Raw genomic sequence first — 24,046 nt, forward strand, 5'->3', positions numbered from 1 at the left:
CATTTATTGTGAAGAGACTGAAAAAGGATCACCCCCTGTGCTCAGAAATACCTTGAAATTCTCTCTCAGTCTTCGCTCAAAATAAGAGAGTGAAGGAGTGTAACAAAGGAACTTACATAAAACCTTTTTTTTTTTTACATGAGCGACCTTTGAAGTCCCATTTAAACAAATTATATACTTCAAGTTAAGTGCCAAAGTAGTCCAGTTGACTTCAACAGGACTACTGACAAGCTTTGTATTGCTTTTTCAGCAAGAAAGCACATTGAACATTTTGTTGAACTGAGGCCTCAATCAACAGCTCAATAAACAGACAGATTGAATAATACATCCATTGCTACATATGACAAAGAGATAAAATGAGATTTTGTTTTTATAGACAATATTGAGAGAAATTACATTCACAGAATATCCTTTACAAAATAATACTTTCCCAGTAGCTTTTCACCACTAGGCTTGAATAAATGATTCTATAGCATCAAAATAAGGAATTTTTAAAGAGTTTAATATTTATTTCCAGGACATTACATAGCCTCTCACTATCTGAGATAGGATACAGCCTTATCTCTGCTATTAACATACTATACATATACTCAGGCCTTGGGAAGTGGGAGTAGGAAGAGTATAAAAACTGTAATATCTGAAATCTCTGTTTCACAGCATCATGATACTTCATTCTCTTTAGTGCATTCAGTATGTTATTTTTCCACCTATTTCCTATGCTGAATGTGGTTTGGGACAGCAGAGGCCTCAGGTTCACAAAGAAAATATATAATAATGGAAGCACGTTAATTTTGTTTCCAGCCTGACATAAAGCTATTCAGATGCAGATTCAGGTTGATGCTTGAATTTTCCTAGGCACTGTTTAATAGCTCTGTATGTGTGCTTGTGGCAACTGTATTCCCACTAGACTGTTTAAGTGGAAAATATATTCACTGCTACAATTCTAGTTAGAAGCTTGATTAAGCAGCCTAAATACAGGCATATAACACCATTTGAAATATTCAATGATATGCGAAACATCCACAGAAGGTGGGCAGACGTGACTTTGGACTTACAGGAGACCTGTGGTCTTCTGGAGGAGCAGGTGGAGGCCAGGCACAATATCCTGTGGCATCTGGAAAGCACTAAAATTGAGTCCATGATGTTCCGGATGGGAAATAGAGTTATCCCTTAGGAAAATGAATTTAAGCAATAACTGTATATCTGATCTGGATGAAAGTCCCAGTGAAGTCTACGTGTACTATATGAACCCATTTAAAATTAGAAATAATGTGCTGCAGCTTAAGGAGATAAGCAAAAAAAGATTTATAGGGAGAAGTAATATATTTTATTAGACAAATCTATATACATCCAGAAATGGAAAAAAAATAGAAAAACATTTAAGCACATACCCTTTCAGGTCTTTAGCAGAAAGAATGGTATGCCTAGAAGCTTGTTTGTTTCTACCAGCTATGTCAACTGGTCTAGTAATTAGCAAGTATTAATTAGTAACAGAAAGAAATAACACATTCTTGTTTTTCATAGATCAGAAGTATATAAAGAAGACAGTTAGAGCTTACCAAACTACGCCCAAATTGACCACCTGAATATTCAGAGACAAATATTTACATATGATGTTCATTCTTTTTCACTCCATTACAGTATGTAATATTTAATACTCCATCAAAAAGAAAAAAAATAATCAGCTCTTCAGTTCATCTGCATTACCATGTCTAAGCCTGGCATGCATGTAGCAAACTAAAAGTTAGCCAAATTACACACATATACTGATTTCCAAAGGACCAGGATTTTACGCAGAACATACTTTTAAACCTCACTATTGAGTTGAGTACATACCAGCCCTAACAGGCAGTGCCACTGTGAAGCTGATGAGCACACAATACAGGCTAAATTGATGGTCCCTTCTCTCCACAAATTGAATTATTTACATTGCTGCCTAACCCAGCACGGCTATACTGTCACCATTCCACATCCTACAACTGTAGCCATAATGATTGTTAGAGTTGTTCATTCCCGCAAATAAGTCTGCTGATTTCCAGCTTTAATTGATTATGCTGCTCTTAAAGACAACATTCTTTAACCATAACAGCAAAGAAACAGAATAAAAGTAATCTTGCTTTTGGTTCACTTTTCATGAAAATTTACAATAAACACAGTGTATAAATAAACCATTAAACTGATTTTCAGAATGCACATCCTAAGAAAACTTTCTTTGACAGATTATGTTATACTGGGTTACAGTCCTCAGACTTTAAATTTCATACAGTGCAGATACTTGCATATTTCCTGAGTAAAGGCACTTAAGTTCCTTTCAAAAAACAACTTATGACTCAGCTAGTCTTCCAGACTGCATAGGAGCTTTTGCAGGTTGCACAAGCTCTGCCATTTCCCTACTTGCTGTTACACTGAGTTTCCTCTATTACTTTGTAAAGATGTAGCAGGAGAGTTCTAACATGAAAGCATTATATAAGTCCATGTTAATCTTACTATATTTATAAATATACGCGTACATCTTCAAAACACATCTGGAAGAATTCAATGAATTCTTCCATAGGAAAGAAGCTGCAATTTCTGCTAAATGCTATGCAACACTTGGGCATATGTTTTCTTTGGGATAAGATCACAAGTTTCTGATAGATCTTGTCTCCTAAAATACGAAGAAAAACTACATACAGGAGTCAAATATTTAATAATGCAATTAATTCTCAAAATAGCTGACATATCATTTCTAAAACATCTTACAGCATGAAATCCTGCATAGTCCCTAAACTCATGAAGTTAACTGTGCCTAGGGGAGATTCCTAGCTTGTAATGCAGTAATAAGTAATTGTTTAGTATTTCCTTTGAAGTACACATTTGCTGCCACACTGTTTTACTAAACACATCTCTTCAGCAAATCCAGAAAATTCCTTTTGCTAAAGGGAAAATTATAAAGCTGTCTACATAACAAGCTATCCTCTTTGAAGCTCTAAATCAGAATCCGAGGCTGTATTTCTATAATGAGTATTTCTTTTTATTTTTATGAATCTTTTCACCCTCAGGAACCTTAATAGCACCTTTTTCTCATCAAATCTTTCTGTCCAGTCACAGTGCCTGCTAGCAGTTACTAAATTATTATTTAACTAGCTATCTCAAATGTAACTGTTATTTCATGTTATTAGGTAGAGATAAGAAATTGCAGTTTCACAAATATCCTTTTACTGTTAACAGAACTAAATGACTAATTCGTAACAAGTTATTCAACAAATTGGAAGTCTTATCTTCTATAAAATAACTTCATTGCTAAATTAAAGAGATTATAATTTCAAATCACAAACGTAAACAAGTGTGAAATAGTTTACTATTTTTAAAAAAATCAAAGCATACTCTAAGGAATTAGCAGGAAGTAAAACAGCTGTAGATTGTGTTAACACCACGAGATAAGCACCTAAACTTCATTAAAGCATTAATTGAACAAGCTTAAAAATACTATACTTGCAATGAATGTATTCTTTTTTACCCCCAAGTAACTATAAAAGTCTATTTGCCTAAAGGAAAACAAAACTAAATTTTAGAACTTTCTATCTCAGTGCAGAATTTGTACCCAGTGTAATAACCCCACTATCTATATTAGTTTTTACAGTCATTGGAAATCCTGACATCAAGGTTGAATAGAGTAAGTCAAACTCCAGAAGCGTGCTGAAAGAAAACCCTGGATAACACCATAATATTTTTGCTTCCTTTGGGAGGAAAGCAAAGCAGTGAATTTTGGAGAACACTGCACAAGAAACTAAGAAATTGAAGTACAGAACAAAATTAGATTAAAAAATAAACTGAACTAAATATACAAGATACTAGTATTGCTAGTAGAGTGTATTTCCAGTTTTGCATCTCCCCAATTTGTTGGGTCAGTAATTAAGAGCTTAATTTTAACAGTGCTTGGTTAAAATCTAATCTCCTCATTTATCACTGCTGTATTTTTTTTATTCACACTTTTTCTTGGCTCATGCTGCTCACCTAAACCTTGATTAAAATGGATCGGACACACATAGATTCAAATTCTTGTGGGGTTTGTTTTTTGGTTTTGAGTAGGGTATTGAACCTGGGAAATATATACTTGTCTTTCATAGCAGTAGAAAATTGCCCTCAATATTATTCATGTCCAATTATCTGACATGGTGGTTATTTATCTTTTTCATGAAAAACATCATTAAGCCTTGGTTATATCATGATAAAAATACTGAATCCCTTTTTTTAGTCTAGATTTTTAAATTTCGGATGGCTCTTAAGCTACAAGTGCCATGGTTTCATGCCTTATTCTTTTAATGTCTTCCAATCATGTCTATAATGGAAAAAAGTAAACTTTCCAACTGTATCAGCTTAACCAAATTAGTTTAACATGATTCAAAAAGCTTTATCAAAAGTAAGCCAAACGGTTCTGAGGATTATTGGGCTCTTTCACCTGATTACAGCTGGCCATTATGCATTGGTCTGATTCATTAAAGTTTTAGGTTTTTTCAAACAAACTGATTTAATGCAACTGAAAATACACCATTGTTGTCCATCCATACTCACCCTTCGACCATTCTTTTCTTTAGCAATTCTTTGTCTTACCATTGGATTCAACAAAACTTCTGAGAATATTAAAATAATTTAACCACAAAGCTAAAAGAGTGAATATTCAGATAAACTAGACTTCACAGGACAGTCATAATGTTTGGACATTGAGAGATCGCTTAGTGGAAGTTTTTTTTACAATCAGGGGAAACAGAGAACAAACAAAGAACATAATATATAAGTGTGTCCCCCAAGTCTTTGGGTGTGCAAATAAGGAGAGCTAATTAGGGGAAAATACCTACACATTTATGAATCCAACATTATTCTCTCTTTCATTTCCTTTCTCAAATTCCAAAGTAAATTTTTTCAGCATTTTCACTGTATCCCTCAAAATGGCTAGTTTCAAAATGAATTTCCTAGACAGCTCTGTGGAGTGAATGTGTTTGTATATTCTTTCAATTAAGGACAATTTATGAAGGTATTAGCATTTTCCCTCGTGATCTTTGCATTTTTTACAGTTACGTAGTTAAAGAAAATATCCTTGGATCTATTCTCCTTATCCAATAAAGTCCATACACCAGCTTTTAAAAATTTTGAATCTTTATTCATAAAATCTCATCTCTCTCTTTTTGAACTGGATGAAAATCTCATACACAGAAATGAACAATCAGCCCATCCTGGGTATGCAACAAATATCTGCATTTTTGCCCTCAGTACTTAATATCACTCTAAATTTTTATTACAAACAGTTTTCATTTGCTGAGAAATATTATGTTTCATGGTGGAAAGCACCTAAGGTTGAAAAACACACTATGTCCAGAAAAGAAAGGAGAAATTAAAAAAATATGTAAAAAAATAAACAAGAGAATTAAGAGTGGAAAGAGAAAGCACACAACTAAATAATGCTCCATTCTGCTAGGCAGCCTACAAAATATATCAGACCCAAACTATGATTTTTCTGAGGAAAATGTTTAATATTGACCTTAGCTATAGCATTCATCAAGAACCACAGTGCTTCCTGCACCTGCCATATACAACTACTAAAGTGAACATTAAAGAATAGAATTAATAGTCAGAATAGAAAAAAGTACACTCTTTTCTAGGTAAGATGAAAGCAGATAGCTAAATCAGATAATAGGCAAAAGCAATTAGTAAGGAAAACTTTACGTTAATGAAGCAGCAGAGCTTGTTAGGTCATCTTAATTATGCATGTTAAGTTCTGACTTGAGGCACAGAAAACTGTGGAAGATTAATAGTTGTACAGTAAAAAAATTCTGAACTCACAACACTATTCATGCTCTGCTTTGCTTGGTCTGAATCATAGTTGTCATATATAAATGTAGGAGTGCATTTATGCTCAGGGTTTTTGGTTTTTTTTCTCTTTCTGTGTGCTACTTGTACAGACTCAAAAATAAGTAGTATGCCAAAGTAAAGTTTCTTGAAAATAGTATGTCACTCCTCTGTTTTTCAGAATATCTTTCTGTTAATATAGTACAGATGACAATACTGTTAGAATTTAACAAAAATATTCAGCCATCATAATTAAGTAGTTTTTCCATCTTGCAGGAAAATCCAAAATTCAATTTTTTGCTCCAGGTTAAATCAGGATGAACCCTTGCAAATCTAAACTTTTTACGAAATAAAAGCTAAAGTTACATAAATTAAATGTTTTTATTTCATTTTGGTTTTGGGTTTTTTTTTTTTTTTTCAATTTATAAATTCATTTTTCAAGAAGAAATCTTATTCTGGTTGAAAAACAGTGTGGTTTTTTTAATGCCAAGTCATTTTGTTCAAGTGGTTGCTAAGTAGCAACCACTTTCAAATTTCAGAATTTAGTATAAAGTTAGTGAAAATAACAGTAATGAATATATCATATATCAGAAAATTGTTTAAAGATCCTCAATCTAGTTAGAAGTTGTTTAGTAACACCACAACACAAGGCTCTATTTCAAATTAGTTCCATTCTGTATTGCAATCTGCAGTGTTGAAATACTTTAAAGGCAGATTGCCTCAACAGAACCACAGGTTTGCATACCTCAATCTATCATACATTTTGTATACAAAAAAACCCATTCATTTTGGTGACATACAACTCCAAATATTTATCTTGGAGCAAACCTCAAAACTTTCAGTGATGCTATTCAACCTCTTTTGATTTGAATGCTGTTCATATATTATAAGTAACTGGTCTCTGGGACAGAAGTGTGCATGGAAAAAATATTCTGCAGATGTCTTTATTTTACTTTTATGCACCAGCTTCTATAACCCTGTAAAAGATGTCTAGGCAACTAAACATTCTAGTAGAATGATTAAGCCATAAATAAACCACTGGTAATCCAGTCTGGCAGCTGATCAAACCAATACCTGGTGCTTTTTACCTTAATATTCAGTATATTTAAGCTTCTCATAGATGGAGCAAGTTCAAAAGCTAACGACCCACTCTGCCCACAGTCTAACTTTATAAATGTGCATTTTGAACTGCTAACAAGTGAAATTAGTGATGAGAAACAGGGAAATGCATGAATGAACAGACATTTACCAGCTAGATTGTGACAGATTAGAAAGACTTTGGATTTTATTTGGAAACATGTAAGAAGCCGAAGAAAAAAAAAAAAGACACTCATGTATTGCTGAACTAAGTCAGGAAGTGCAGGATCAAGTGAGAATTCATTACAAAGTTTATTTGAGTCTGAAAAAGCCCCAGCTTTAGATTTAACAGGAGCAAAGACTTTATTCATTATTTCACTGGGACTTTTTCACCCAATGATAACAAGAAGAAAAAAGGAGACAATGAGAAAAAGATAGAGAAATGTTAGATACACTTAATTCTACTAGTAAGAAAAATAAAGTATTGCAATAGATTGGCCTTTGACTTTTCTGCTGGTATTTTCTAAAGGTATGGCTTATTACCTGTGACAGAATTATCATTACCATATTCCTGTACTTTTATTATAAGAAACAACAGCCATGGTATGTGCCAGTTCCATGTGATCTCTACTTTTAAAAGCACTATATGTTTCTTTCTATCTGTTTAGTAAGAGGATGGTGATACAAAAACAACGATCAAAGTAAATACAAGACTGCTGAGAATACTCAGAAAAAAGACCTTTACAGATTTAAGAAATAAATGTAATGTTTTAAGTAACTTAGTAAGCTCCACCATGTGTGCACATGCATTTCTGCACAGTGTGTGACAGAGATAAAAAGATACAAATATATTTGAATAGCAACACATTTAGATTGTTATTGATATGTTATGAGGATAAGCACCACTTTGGTTATCCTCAGACCAACAAAGAAATATGAAAGAACCATCAAAAGTACAAATGAAATCTATTAGTATGTGAATAATGGTAGAAAAGCCTCTTCAATAAAAGTAGACCACTGAGACTTCCTCAGGACTTCTAGGTATCATACTGAAGTATATTCACAGTTTTATTTAAAGTCACCAATTAATTTAGACTTTAGTATATCTATTTGATTCTTATAAAAATTTATACAAGCAAATTTTTTATCACAGGTCTGTGTAAAGAAAACATGTGTAGTCTGACACAACACGGCAAAGGATTTCCAACATTTCCACAAATTTTCTGGAGTCACAGAAAGAAAAAAGTCAATTGTGCTGTAGTTACTCTCTTAAATCATAGAATGGATTTAGTTTCTTTGTTATACAAATACATCAACACTTATTAAATAATAGAACTATTAAATATGGTAGCATTCATTAAATAGTTTAAATTTGTTTTTCCAAAGCCCATACAAAGAATCTTAAGAAATCCTAAAAGGACAGTCAAATGTGATGAAAATTTGTTTTTCACCACTAATCTTCTCGGGTGTGCTAAAGCATCACCCTTTCCAGAGCTGTCCTGAGGAGCAGCCTAGAAACAAAGGAAAAACTATCCTAACTGAAGTCAATAGGATCCACACTCAGCAATTTGACTTGGAACATTCCAAAGAGATGAGATGAAATTTTATACCCACTTTTTATCAGAATGGGATACTAAAGGTCAGATAATTATGAGGAAAATTACATACTAATTAGAGAGTTATACAAGCCTACAGAAAACAACTTGAAACAAGAATTAAGACTGGGAACTCTACGAATCGTACATAAGGAAATGTAATGTCAGAGTTAAATTGATAGTTCTAATTCTATTATGATGGTTAAGTTGATTTGCTTGCGGTGGAAAAGTCAGAGGAAGAAGAACATAACACAAACAACACCAGAGCTTACAAACTTTATGATCCATAACTGCCTGGTCTTAAACCATTGGAAACCACTTAGTCTTCACTGAGGTCTCTAAATACTCAGAGATATACTAACCTCAGTTTTTTATTAGGCAAATTCTTGAGTTTCAGGTGTTTTAATACTTGATTAAGTGGCATTTAGCTATGTGGCTCAAGCTGAATGCGCTCCCATTAAGCAGGCTTATTGCTAATATTTTTCTGAATAAGCTGTAGTCGTTATCAACCCGTGAAATTAAAACAAATTCCCAGTTCAGCCCATCTCAGTTAGAGTATTCCATAACAGCAATTAATATCAGTGTAGAATCTTGAATTCTTGAGTGCATTTCTGACTTTAAATACACATGAACAACAGTGAAATGGAAGTAAAATTTTAAAAACTTAACAGCTTTATTGATAATAAGTCAATAAAATGACTTATATTATTCCACTTATTTTATTCTGAGCACAGGAAGAACTTTGTACAATGATGTCATGACATAGCTTTCTTTCACAGCTTCCAAACTGACATCCTGTGAATGTTTTTTCTGTATCTAAGGGCCAAATTACAAAAGTTCTGTAAGCACCTAACACTTGTCAAGATTATTAGAATTTAAAGGATATTTAAAGGCCTATCTGCATATCTCAGGTATATAAAACCCAGGCAATCAAAGTACATTTAGATGCTTAATCAACATAAAGCAATCCCATAAAATATTCTTCACAGTCTGTATGAATACTTGGTTCCATTTAGATTTACAAAGAGGGCTCTTAAGGGTCCAGAAGAGAAACCAGTGTGTTTTTCATGCACTTCTTTTTCTATCCTGAGGTGAAGTAATGGTGTAAAGTATGGTCTTACACAGTCATATACTAGCAATAATAGGTTTCTACCTCATATCAGAAGCTTTTCTGAGAATGGCGCTTTCTTTACAGCACCACAAAAGACGAAAAACATTCAATTGGCCCACAGAACTCTATTCCAATATTTATTATTCTATGATTTTATTGACCATGGCCCTATGTTCTCATAAAGTAACTATTGCTACTGATCTTGGTAACTATCCAAAGGTTTGAGATCAATTATATCTTTGATCAATGTTAAAAATATACAGCTACAATGAGTGACCTGCTACAAATTTTAAATTGAAAAAGGTAAAAAAAAAAAAAAAAAAAAATCAAAGAATGAAAATATTAATGCAAACGAGGAAGCATGAAACAATGACTTACAATAATAAGCAGCAGCTATATGTAAACCAGATGCATGTTTCACATATTTCTAAAATTTGGGGGGGTTCATTCACTTATTTGGAATTATTTAGAGAAATGAACAATGTAACTTTTAAAGCACTATATCATGGGATCTGTAGAGTGCAGCACAACAGAACTAGTAAATAAATTAAATATAAAATGTTTCCAATGATCATGCTCAAGACACTATATACAATAGAAGAAAAAAGTGTTTTCCTCTAAAAAGGGTAATTTTCTAAAAACTAGACAAAAAGGAAATTAAGTTTTTAAAATATTGATTGTCATTTAGTATCTGATGTCTATAAAATCTTTAAACCTTATCAGTAGAAAAAAATTGTTCAAAAAATTAGCTATGTTATGTGGCTCAATTAACACAATCTAGATAACTGATAGATAACTAAGATACCAATCTTCAAGAAACAGAATTTTCTATTTTTCAAATGGAACATGAAAAGGCTTCTAAAAAAAATTAAAAATAAAGAGCAGTGGAACTCTGTCAGCAAAGATGTTACAAATCACTCTGGGCCAAAGTGGAAAATTAGATCTTTCAACAAATTTGAAAACTAAAGAGGTCCTAATGTAGGATATTTTTTAAAATAAATCCCTTAATCCCTTCCTGGCATTATAATTCTAGATTTAATTCCAACTAATAAGCAGAAACTCACTGAAAACCTAGTAATGAAAGTTTATTTGCATGAATGTAATTGTGATTTTCATGAACTGAAGCCAGAGAATAGTGGCAATAGAAGGAAAAAAACCCAACCAACCAGACTAATTAGCTATGTGAAGGCATAGAAACTGGAAAAGATAGTAAGAAGGTGTTATTTATAATATTCATAAAATATTAAAAAAAAAGAATTATGTAGAAATTAAATAGTACACGTTATTAATGAATGAATCTTAAATGAATAAGACACAAAACACAGAGAAAGAGACAATTGTGATTTAGTTTGATTTTTGTCAGGATTTGACATGATCCCATACAATATTTTCACCAACAAGGTAGGGAAATATGGACTAGATGAATTAGACATTTACAATGTGGCGTTATCATTTGGGAAAAAATACAGTATGTGCAATTTTGAAAGTAAGTTAATATGGCCATGTATTCAGTCTACAGAATATTAACAGAAACACCACAGTTACTCTCTGACTCATGTTTACAATAATATTTGGTCTCATACTTCTAAACAATTTTAGTAACAGAAATAAAAAGGTAAAACTTTTTTTTAGCTTCACAAACATATACAAAAAAGGAACTAAACACTGATATTCATACCGTCATAAATCCATCCAGCAAACCTGAATCAGGCTTAGGAGGTGCTTGCAATCGCTCCATAGACCACTTTTCAATGATAGACGACACCTGGGTATTTTCCGTGTTTAGAATTCTGAATCCAGTCATATTAACACCACTATACCGATAAGGTTCCACATCCAAGGCAAACAGGTCCTGAAAAAAATGACCATCATATAAATTCTTTAATACACTGTAATTCCCATTTCAATTGTTAGACCATCTTCCCTGATGAGAGTACTGAAGTTTGCAGGAGTAACAGTGCTATATATGCTACGAAATATGCTCTGTTTATCTGGGGGCCTGTTGTGTCTGTGAGCAAGCAACTCAGCTGACCCTATAGTGGGAGTAATCTGATTCACAGAGGAAGAACAGCTTCAACTGCCTTTTTTTTTTTTTTTTTTTTTTTTTTAAAAAGCCTGTTAGGAAATCCTAAGTCCAGTTGCAGAACTGTATCTACTACTAGTTAGGCTTAAATACTACAGTAGGCTTAAATACTATTATTAGTTGCTAAAAATATTATTAATCGCTACTCCTTTGGCTTACCAGAACAGACTTCAAATCATAAAATAAACAGAACAAGAGTTTCCTTGCACCTTCACTCTATGAAACTTGAACATGTTGATCTTTAGATGACAAATTGAGGGGGAGAGGAGAAATGTACATGGCTTTAAATTTAACCAAAAGCATTTTTCACAGCCCTCAATCATACTTCCAAACGTGGACATATCTTTGACTAGGAATTTATCTTTGCAAGAACAACCTTTGCCAATTAATGTATTTTCAATACATATGTATGTGTGTGTATGTATATTTAACCCCCTAACACACACAGAGACAAATATAAATTAACAAAAAGAAGAAAATAAAATTTTAGATCAAGCAAGTAAACTCAAGATTATCCCAATCCTTTGGCAGAATCCTTAGAAACAATGCAGAATCAGTACTTGACTTCAGAAAACTCAGGTCTAAGATCAAGTTTTGAACATGGGCAAAAAAACCCCCTAAGTTGATGAAGAAAACAGTCATGACTCACTAGGCCTAGCTACGTGCATTATAAATGAACTTTTATTTGGTTTACTTTCTGTTTCCTTTTAAATAATTTTTTAAGTGACATAATCAAGGTTATACATAAGACATTACTGTCCTATGACATAATTTTAGTTTCATTGAACATAGAAATTCTCCTTGTAATTCATACTTAGTCATCCATCTCATTTTTAAGTTATTTTTTGCTGGCAGTTGAATATATTATAAATTTTCGTGAAATGGTAGTGTTAGGTGTAACACTTGCCTGAATCCATTTTGTTTACTGGCTATAGCTGAAAAAGATTAAATATTGTACCATGGAAAACCAGAATATAATTCATTATTCATTGTTAATATCACTAAGCCCAGAAAAATATCAACCAGTTATCAATCACTACCCATTTTTAATTACAGCCAGTAATTATGATACCATTTTCCATATATAATACCCAAGATATGCAGGTGTCAAAATGCTTTTAAGTTATTAATTTACAAATAACCTAGCTCATGTCCTCTTTCTAAAGAAATAGGATGTTTTATTGCAAAGGAAAGGTTGAACATAACTAGAACTATGTTACATGTTTCCCTTTAAAAATTCTCTCAGTTTTTACTGTGAAAGAAGTCAGAACTTCAGATGTAATTATTTAATCCAAACACATTCATGTTTACACTGGAATATAATAAATATACACAACAATATTATGCATATATTATAAATACACACAGGTCGGTGTATTGATGAGCTACTGCATTAGACCCTGAATCAATCAAGAGGAGAATACACAGAAGACTGCTGTAAACACTGTGACTGGAAAATTTATTTGACAGGACTTTCACCATGTCAGGTAAGAAGAAATTAATATATCAAAACAACTAAATTCTGATGCAAGTTCTAAAGCTACCTTGCAAAATCAAAGTCTATTACCCATTTGTGCACACTAAATTATCTTTTGATAGCTCCAAGTCAATATAATACTTGTCTCTCCTAAAAAAAGCTAATGTTCTAATAAGGAAATAAGAATGAAAAAAAATCCTGATTTTTAAACATAGCTTTAAGAATAAAAATTAAATGCCAATGGACAGCATACCACTCAAAGAAGCAATTTTCACCAATAACAAAATGAAAATTTAAAAAATAAAAAAACCCTTGAAACGTCTAGAATCCATTTTGATAGACTAATGAGGTAAATTCTATTACATGCAATCCTAAATTCTTAAGTGATAGAACAACTTAACCTTCCAAAATAAGACAGGTACTTGTGCAGAGTATTCTGCCTCTATAGTTCTAATGAACTTCACAAATTATTTTGCTTTCTATTCAACAAGCTATTTCTACATTAATACTTTCCATGAACTTCTGTTTTGTGATTCTGAGGTGAACTTCCCATCTTACCACAAAGGATTCATTTCCATAAGGACTTAAACATGTATGTGGCTTTAATCATAGGTCATTTCAAGCGTGGTTTTACCAAGGCACATCTGTCTCATGCTTGAAATGACCTGTATTTTAAGAATCTTAATGAACTGCAATCTAAATAGGCAAATTTGAACACAATGGAAAACAGAGAAATGTGCACAACTGTAGTTTTTAGAGTACTATTTTATCAACTTTTAAACTGTTTCTTAGGCTGTGGTGAGCAGCAAAAAAGGTCTTCACATACATGTTTGTTATGCTTTGTGAAAGCATTCACATTTTAAATGTTCATTTATTGCAAATGTTAAATCTGATGGTTCCAAGAATGATCAAATTCCTTCTTAGTTACTTTTACAATGGACACCAAAGCATATTGCATAATTCATGTGCCTAAAAAGCTCATGTGGACTGTTAAATAAAACGCTGCTAATATTCACAACAAATTATTCAGGAATCATATGACAGTGAAGAATTACCTTGTAAAATGTTGGATTAAAAATATGGAATATATGAGTAAGTTTAAAATGTCATGATCTTCACATACAAATAGCTAAAAGAGAAAAAGGACAAAATTCATAATATAAATAATCAATTATGAATTATATACTTAACCCTGCTTGAAAGTTAAAAACTGCAGTGTTACAGAGTCAGTTGCTTTTTCAGGTCTATCAGTTTCCAGGGCACACTGTTGAACAATAATTAAACCATCCTGATGAGTTTTCACTGAAAGTAAGAAAATTCAACAGAGAAAACATCTTGTACTCACACCTCATTCCAGAGAAACCTTTTTCACTTTGTCAAGTAATATAATGAAGGAAAGTAACATCTTTGTTAGATGTCATCACTGTGTTTTTATAAGCCACTTACCAGTGTGGTAAAGATATAGTGATAGTATTCTGTCATCATTCCCATAGCTAAAGCCTTGAAAAAATAAACAAAAGATTAATGTTTCTGAGGTCACATAATGTATTTTTATCACACTTACATGGCAAATGAAAAGCTGTAAAAGAACACTACTGGGATCAGACTATAGGGTTGGAATTATACTAAAATTAGGTCAAGCAAGTCATTTCCTAGCAGTTAGAGCAGATTACTGACTATTAAAGGAATTTATGAACCAGATCTTCTGATAGAAAGAATATTATTAGACTGTTTAGTGCAGTAAATGTGAGAGGCTTATAGTTTTACATACTAATGGATGCATTAAGTTGCCACACAAAATTTGAGTCGATAATATTTTCATTCATTATTGAACCCTTTCCCTAAAAAGAATAACCTAATAGGAAATATTTTTTCTATTTTGACAAACAATACTATGCATTTAAAAGAAGGACCCAAGCTTATATTATATGTGTGTACACCTTTCCAACCATGGAAGAAAATACTCTTGAATCAAGTTTTGAACAGTGAGATACATACTACTTTAGTAAAAATGAAGAACAAATATTCATACTATTACTCTATAAACTCAGATATCTATGAAGTACCTTCATCTGTCTTGCTAACTATGTAATACCAAAGAGTCTTTGATCAACTGTGCATTTTAAAATGTTCATACTTTTCTCTTAACAGCATAAGAACAAATATTTGTAGATACAATTTTAAGGCAATAAGCTATAGATGTCTCATCGCTCATTCATTAAAGGCATTTTCACCCGAAAAGCATGTATCTTCATGCTCTGCAGTAGTCTAAGTTGCCTTAGACTAGTATGATTTATTCAATCATTTTAGTATCTACAGTGATTTTTACCTAATTTTAGCACTGTAAAAAAGCTACACAAGTAAGCAATATTTTCTTCCTTTCCAGGAATTATCAACGGAATTTTTTGCCAAGTCACTACCAGATACACATCCTTAAACACACTGAAGGCAACAATTATACAATTTTCACAATACCAGAATTTGTATACAAAAGAATTATCAGAGTTCTGAAGGCTGTGGGGAGCCTTTATACTTGTGATGTTGTCTGAAAAATGATGAAATGACTGGTCTGTATGTTCTTTTCCAAGAAAAGTTAAAAGCTAAAAAGAATTCCAAATATCAGCTGCAGATCAGATTTTGTAGTATTTTAGACAAGACTGACAAAAACTGCAACAATACTTTTCCAAAGGATGCCTATACCTATGCATTTAGAATTCCACAATAATATTTAGAACTACAGTATAATGTGCCGATAGCAATTTAAATTCTCTTAAACACAGAAAAAACATTATCTCATAAGATATATTACAACTTCATTGGAAACTGTACAACTACAAACATTGTTAGCTTTTTTAAGAACTTTTGTTGTTGCTGTTTTTAAATAAAACCAAGGTATCTTTCTCTATATACATAACATATTTGCAGTCGCCTATATTTTACCTGCTTATACTCAGGTCTTTCATACTCCACAGAATCTCTACACAAGAACATCTTATGCATGTTCCTGATTCTGCTATGTGCCATTGTCTCTTTTCCAGGTGTTTTTTCTCTCACTTTCCTCACTTCTCAAAAGACCTCACTCCTTTTTCCTCTTCAAAACATTGTCATTTCTCTGCTCTCATTATTCCAGTGCTTCCCTAACCTTTTAAATCATGTCTGCTTTCCCTGGTTGCCTGGTGATGTAGTTACCACTGAGATTTGACTTAATTTAATTATGTTTGTCTGAATGATGGGATTTTTTTTTTCCTTTTCATGATGTATTTTTGGCCAGAAAAGAGTAGTTGCCATTTCACTGGCCTCTCAAGGTACTTCGTTTTCTTTATTTCCAACTAGTTTTCTCTTCCACCAACTTCATTGTTAATCTTTCCAATCATCCTCTCAAGAAGAAAACCCTTGTCATGCCTCCCCAAGTTCATCCCTCCTTTACTATCCCTCCATAATTAATTGGTTAATTAATAGTTCACAAATGAATATATAAAGATTTTTTTTTAATATTTTTCAGCAAACACTTGTAAACACTATATTTGGAATAACATCACTAAATAATAAATACAGTCTTAACATGCTTTGTGTCAATTTTGACAGCAAGAGCTCACATTCAGCTGCAGAACTACCAATTTTAGACATATTTAAAGCATTGCAATATTGGAGCTGAATGGAAAGCTAAAAGTCTACAGAAACAGTATAAAGATCTAAACACTCATGAAAGAACTGTTCCTGTATCTTCCTTCTATAATCTTCGGGATGAGCAGAGTAGTTTGATAAAAACTACTATTACAATTTGATTTAAAGAGGTTGAATGCTCACTCTTGGGTCCTGGGACATGATTAAAGATACAAAGCTTTTAATTTTGTTCCCATTTCCCTATAGTCATATGTTTTTCACAATGTTGTATACTGTGAAAGAAAAGTTTCCTTTCACCTAAAAACTACTAGGTACAGTATAAATAATGTACCTTGATGGAGTTATTGTTAGTACTGCAGCTTTGTATTGCCATCCATGCATTTTCCATCTGCATTTTTAAGATGTTAAAATAATTAAATTTACATTTAATGATTTGGGCTAAACAATTAGACTACCTAGGCTGGCTTATGCTTACCAAAGAGCAAAAACCACCAGTAGAGGTTTAAAATTACTAGGAACTAATAAAACCCTTTTAATCAATGAACAATAAAGCAAAGAAATGATAGTATACATGTATGTTTACTAGCAATTTTAATTGTACCAGCAACAATACCCCTGAGTACCTTTAATGAGAGACATATTTTCAAATCTTAAATACATTTTGTTTTCAATTTAAACCATACAGTCTGCTAGCAAATATAATATAAACATGAATTAAAGTCACTAAAAGCTGTGCATTAGAAATGTAGAATATTGTTTTGGTTTAGGTATTCTTCCTATTCTCCTTATTGCAAGTCATAGTTCAATTAAAAAAATATGGGGAAAATGGCCTCTGAGCATAAGGAATTCCTAGTCTTTGGAGCTAGCTCATTAAACTAAAGAAGACACACAAAGGCTTGTCTTCTGTGCATACTTCAGGGTTACAGTAAGCTTTTTTATGAGCCATGTCCTTTGTATTCCACTATATTGCCACCTTCTCTTGGAAGACATCACTGGAATCTGCTTCTGCAATACAAAGCCAGTTAAGTATTTGGGATTCTGCTGTATCTCACCTACTCATCTTACTTGTACACAACAAAGCAAACACTTTCAAAGCACCTGCCCAAATGTATTCAGGTGTTTTGCAGTCTTATTAGTAGTGCGAGGAGATTATGGCTTTAAGGTATCTATTAGTTCTGTCCTCTCAGTGGAACACATTGATGTGGTCTGTTGGTAAGATACTATTCAAATATCACTATCTGATTAAGAGTACTCAATTTAGAGACTTCAATTAAAAAAAAAAATCTTTCTTATATAAAATAACACTAAGCAAGCATTTAAAACCCTGGTTAAAGCATCAATTCTCCAAAGTACCAGTTCTTCATAGTTGAAAGACTGATATACCTTTTTCTCTGCACGTGAACCGATTAATTTGTTTCTTTAAAAAAACATAATGAAAGCAGCTACCATTAGAGTCACCAATAAAATTACCTCTGAAATTCTTGGGTGATTTTCAGTTAGGCCTCAGTAAAACTGACATACAATTCCCCTGCTTGTTAAATGCCATTAAGTCTGGATATTACTTTTATTTATTAGGGATTAAAAAGATTAGGCCATCTAAAGCAAAATGAGGATTACCTGTTTCAAGATGCCTGCTGCCATTTCATGGCTGCAGTCAAAGATTACATGGAATTCTTTGCCTCTTTTCATCTCTTTTAGCAATGGCTTTGCATCTTTCGTGTCAGCTGGTAACTGACGGATTTTTAGTCTCAGGTTGTATCGTGATGGAGCCTTGATGAGCTCTTGTAATCGAATAAGGCCTTAAAGAAAACACAGGAGTCAAAAGAAAAGAAAATTATCAAAACAAGAACCTGAACTGCTAGCAGGACAACTTACTAAAAACATTCAAAGTTTCCTGAATTTTTCTCCCTTCTCAGTATGTTGCAACTGATACTCAAAAATTTTATTAAAAAGAAAGAAAAAAAAAAGAAAAATAAAGTATCTGCACTCCCAATACTTTCTTATCACAAGTCTTTTTTCTTTCTTAATATTAACAGACAGTAAGCAGCCTCATTTAGAATTACCTTAAGGCAGACAAATCTTCCTTTAGCATTATCATGCAACTATAACATTCCTCTTCAAAGAATATACATATTTATTCTAATTCAATTAAAGCAATATCCCAGACTAATAGTTTGTAATCAGACTAGCCAGTCTCCTAACTAATCTATCAGGTTTACATACAAAGTTGTGAATCATTTCTGCACTGTAGAACACTCTCATGTAATTCACATGAGAGTATCAATTTTTTTTTTTTCTTGATTATACAGGTAACAAAATGCACGTATGCAGCAGCAAAGAGGCTGAATAAATGACTCATGCCATTGCATTCATCTTCAATACTCTAAAATTCCATTTTGAATTACTTTATTTTACTATGGAATTAAATACAGTAACATTTTTCCAAAACTCTTATTGTTCACATCAGCATAACAGTGTGCGGTGTGGTTTACATATCACTGATTGGTCTGTGACCAATATTAAATATTAAGTTGTTTAACTGTATTAAAATGACAGGGTAAAAACAGGTCTCCTATAAAGTAGCAGTTTATTTTTGTGTTAGCAAAAAAAAGATGTATTCTGCCATGCTAACTTCCTTCTTGCATTGGAGCATGCTCCATTTAGTGGCATTAACAAGCGTTACTGTTCATCATTATGTTTGCAGTGCACATATATAATACGCCCAACTGCCAAAAAATGGAAGCTCTGCTTAGGATTTCAGTTAGAGCAGGATCCAGGAGTAAATGAAGTGCTTCTAAAATCTGAAATAGCTCACTCCACTACATCAAAAATATTAATGGAGATGACTAATTATTATTTAGTTATCATCACAAGCAGCACTGTCTAGTATTAAAAAACACTGGTATTTTATCTCTAAATATTCTTCCTGGTTACAACTGGATGTCAAAGCTGTCTTGATTTCAGGAAATGATGTTGTTGTGACATAACATGGAACCACACTATAGCGTCAGTAAGAAATTGTGCTAACCTCTGACAAAGGATTTAATACAGTTTTTTTCCAACCTACATTGTCCTTTAGTAACATAATGCTGAGAGATTTTAGTAACAGTATTGTTACGATTTTTTGCTATGAAGCTTTTAGATTGTAAAAAACTTAGCTCTAATCATTTCCAGCAGAACGAGACCAGTAGAGAATATAACTGAAAGATAAAATCAGTCTCCTCTGTTTCATCATTTCCCCTTTTTGACCCTGTAAAGGATCCACATTATTTTCTCAACAGTTTCTGTTTAAATTAGCTGGAATAGGAATTATAGCTTACTATATAAAACCTTCCTAAATTAGGACTGCAGGTGTAGAGATCTGGCAGAGGATCCCAGTAGACCTCTTAGGCCCAAAAGCAGAGTGAGGCAGGACAACCTTGCTATTTAGTCAATTTAGGAATTTTTTCTTCACTCACAAGTCTATGTCACAGATACAATATCTCATATTTCATCACAATTTCTCAGTAATACCTCCACCACATACGAACATTCTCAACAATGTATATATTGTTCAAACTGAGACAATTGTTGCCTACAGCTAAATAATCTTTCAAATTTACATCTTCTAAAAACATTTCTATAGGATCTTCATTAACAGCTAAAGTATTGTGAATAACTAAATCCAGTAATTCAATGCGGGCTGACATTTTCCATACAAAATTATAAGGTGAAAAATGTTAATGGTCTTTTGTACATAACATAACAGCATACCAAAATTTAAAGTCAGAGTAAAATGTTTTAACTCAAGAGGGGATAAAAAATAATTCTGCATGTTCCAGATTGTCATTGCTTGCTAAAAGAAGACAATTGGAAACTTTTGTCCAGTGCAAATAATTTGTAAATAATTGTGACTCCTATTACATTATATTTAGCAAGTCTAATTTTAGACTTGTCCTGCTTTCTTTGCTTTATTTTGTTTTGCTTGTCCTGCTTTGAAAAAGAAATAAAAGCCACCGTTAAAGAATCACAGAAACATCACTACATTTACTGGCAATCTTTAGGAGGCATGCTGAGTGCACAACAGATATGGAAACTGAAGTACTTTCTCATGACTAGACCTGGTCCCTGCTTGCTAAGAAGTGATAGCTATAGTATACGTGACTTCTGAGTAAATGGCAGATATAAGTCTACACGGTTGTGAAAATAGTACTTTTATAAACTAATTCAAATAAAAAAATTTTCCATATTTACCTCAAATCCTATAATGGTATTTACATAACATGAATTAATGTATTTAATGGAAACTTAAATGGATTTAATACTTGATTTCTAAATAATTTTGAATAAATATACTTAAAAGCTGTAGAGTAGAGGTGTCTTTTCTAATTTAAAAGCTTATAAATCTACTGCATATTAGTACCATTTTCAGATGATCTGGGACAATTACGTGAAAGTAAAGCTTTGAAATGAACAGCACAGCATACCCCATAGCCATTAACCACCTTAACAAAAATAACTGACAATAACATGTCAATGAAAACACTTAGGATTGTCCCGAAGTCTTTCCCATTTCCTTAAGACTAAGAAAAATAAAGCAACTAGAATGTATGCCCTTGTGGTCAAAAAATTTAGATGATTTCAGACTGAGGGAAGGACCACCTTTCAAAGCAGACTCCTTCTCAAAGGCAAAGTCCTGCCAGTTGCTCACTTGCTCTGATATCCTTGCATTTCCACTTAAGAACTACAAATCACAAGAGTGGCAATATGGGACAGGTAGTATGAAACACTCTGCCAGAAAAAAAAGAAATCCTGGCTTTTGGTGCTTGCTAGTCAAATACGACTGAGAAGATAGACAGAAAGACAGTCTTTCTAAATAGCCACATTAGTTTGAATCAGATAGTGCTGCAAAATGTGTTGCCATATAACAGACAACAGTATCTAAAGCTGGTATATGAGCTGTCAGTACGTGAACTAGAGACATGCATCTGTCTGAACTACTTACATCACACTTAAGAGCAAGAAGACAGGGGAAAAAATGGCAGATTTAGGGCGGGGGGATGAGAATCTGAATGTACAGACATCTTCAGGACCTTGTACCCCGAGGTATTCAGATATTAATGGGAACTTCTGGGATGAGCTGTATTTTAACCTTCAACTAATATTCAGTGGAAAAAGTTCTATGTCACACTGAACATTTGCCATGAACCTTTGGTCATTCCTTGCAGCAGATCATCACAACTAGAAACCACTGTGAATACGGGAGATTAAGACAATATGAAACTCTTAAACACAGCTTTATGTCACAGATATGTGGTAGGAAAGAGATTATAATCAGTTTCACAAAACAGGTATTGCTCTCCCATCGGGAGAGCATTAAGTAAACTGCTAAACATGAAAAGTCCACAATTTGCTCCAAAAATCATATCCATGAGATGTACAGAAAAATGGAAAGCTATTTAAAAAATAAACATTACTGGTGAAAATATGCTGAAAGACACTGAAGATTAGGAGATTCAAAACTGCACTGCTGTTTGAGCCTCAAATGGAGGCAATGATTACAAAATACGTATCTACTCAAAATGAAGAAATTCAGAACCGTCTCTCACCCACGCAGTAGTTTTTGAATAATTGCCTGATGACTTTTCCCTTAGGATTTTTGTAATCTCAAATATATTTGGCCTTTTTGTTTTTTCAGAGGAATCAAATTGTATTTTTTTGGGAGGCAAGGAATGAATAAAGTATTATAAACTATTCTTAAGTGCAGTGTTATCCAAAGCTGCAGCTGGAGTTGCTCAGTAGGAGACAAATAGACACTTGTTAGTATGATGGTTATGACAGTCATCTGAGAGAGGAAACACCTGGGCTTTAGTCCCTGTTCTCGTATTTCTATACTGAACCACTTTTTAAGAACAGCAAGAGACAAAAGTAGCTTTACTCTACTGTGCAAGTTTTGGAATCAGAACCACTCCAGAACAAAACTTATTATGTTTGTGGAAGCGACTGTGAAGTTAATTTGATTGTATAAGACGTTAAAGTGATTCGTGAAGTTCAAGTTTTCTGTACCAGTACCATACTGAGTATTTTTAATATATCAAGGGTTAAAAGGAAATCTGATCGTTCTTTCTTGACTGCAAACACGTTATTCTTTCAAAACGTTGTTTACTTAGAAGGGCAAAGTGTCTAATTTGTCTGTTTTACTCATATTCTCAGGTGTTACACCAATCACCTTTGTTACACCTTTGGAGACAGGACGGACAGTTAAGATTGTCAAGGAACGTTAAGGTGGGATGGAAGGAAGGGAAAAAGGGAGGCTGCTTTTCTCTCTAGCAAGTCCGTAAGTTCCAAAATTTTAGTAAACAAATGTAGGACATTACAAATTGACAGGTCCCTTGATCTATTCCCATTTCTGGCACCAATACAATAGAGTTTTGGTCTTTTACTGTAGGTCCAAGGTTTGTTACAGAATGGCACAAAGTGTTTTGTGGCCTATAGGAGCTCGTGAAGTAAATGTCTTAAAATACTCTTACAAATTAAACATCTACTGTATGGCTGACAAAAAACTGCAGGGGGTGAGAGCCAACAATTCAAAAACTTTCTTCCAAGCTTTGTTCTGTTTCAGAGCATTACCCAAGAAGGTGAGCAGAGTGCACATCACTTCATGCTCTCCTCAAGAGCCTAACCAGGCTGTTCAAGAATTAAAAAAAGAAAGTCCTCCTCTTAATAAACCTTGTCATGATTGGGCTACCCCAGAGAAAGAAAAAATCCCACCAAAATTTGAAATAGAAGATTTACAGATGCAGGGACTAATACCAGAGCAATTAAAAACTGTCAAGGAGAATACTATGATACATATAGTGTCTGCTTTCTAGGTTACCTATGTATCTGAGAGAGAAGCGATGAGCAATAAACAAAGTACCACACTGTGAAGGCAGTACAAAAGCTGTAGAAGCTACCAGAGGAACATGAGAGTGAGAATGGGGGAGAGAAAAACTGTGAATGCACACCTCTAGTGTACTGACTGGACCTCAGTGCTGGGCAGTACAGGTATGCATGCAAGCAAATGAAGAAGTATTTATGCCTTCAACAACTGTCAGGACACAGAAATAGTAACCAATGAGCTTTCTCAAAACATATTTTAAGATAAAGCAAATATGAGACATAAACAAATTCCAGGTGTTTCAAAGCTAAGGTTTTTCTCCTATCCTCATCAATGTGAAATAAAAAAGCAACCTTAAGCTTTTAATGTGTAGTATTACTGCTCATAGCTTCTA

At 33.2% G+C, this 24,046-nt stretch overlaps 1 protein-coding gene across 1 annotated transcript in view; it reads right to left on the minus strand.

Annotated features, from left to right (window-relative positions):
* The window catches only part of GRIK2 (glutamate ionotropic receptor kainate type subunit 2), a 429,675-nt gene that overhangs the window by 249,645 nt on the left and 155,984 nt on the right, over positions 1–24,046 (minus strand). Inside the window, exons 4-6 of the mRNA XM_050895229.1 lie at positions 18,411–18,592; positions 14,616–14,669; positions 11,288–11,461 (exon numbers count right to left, since the gene is read on the minus strand). Of these exons, the coding sequence (XP_050751186.1) occupies positions 11,288–11,461; positions 14,616–14,669; positions 18,411–18,592 (410 nt within the window). The remainder of the gene's footprint in view (positions 1–11,287; positions 11,462–14,615; positions 14,670–18,410; positions 18,593–24,046) is intronic.

The sequence above is a fragment of the Gymnogyps californianus genome, chromosome 3, assembly GCF_018139145.2.
Source record: "Gymnogyps californianus isolate 813 chromosome 3, ASM1813914v2, whole genome shotgun sequence".
NCBI classification, from domain to species: domain Eukaryota; kingdom Metazoa; phylum Chordata; class Aves; order Accipitriformes; family Cathartidae; genus Gymnogyps; species Gymnogyps californianus.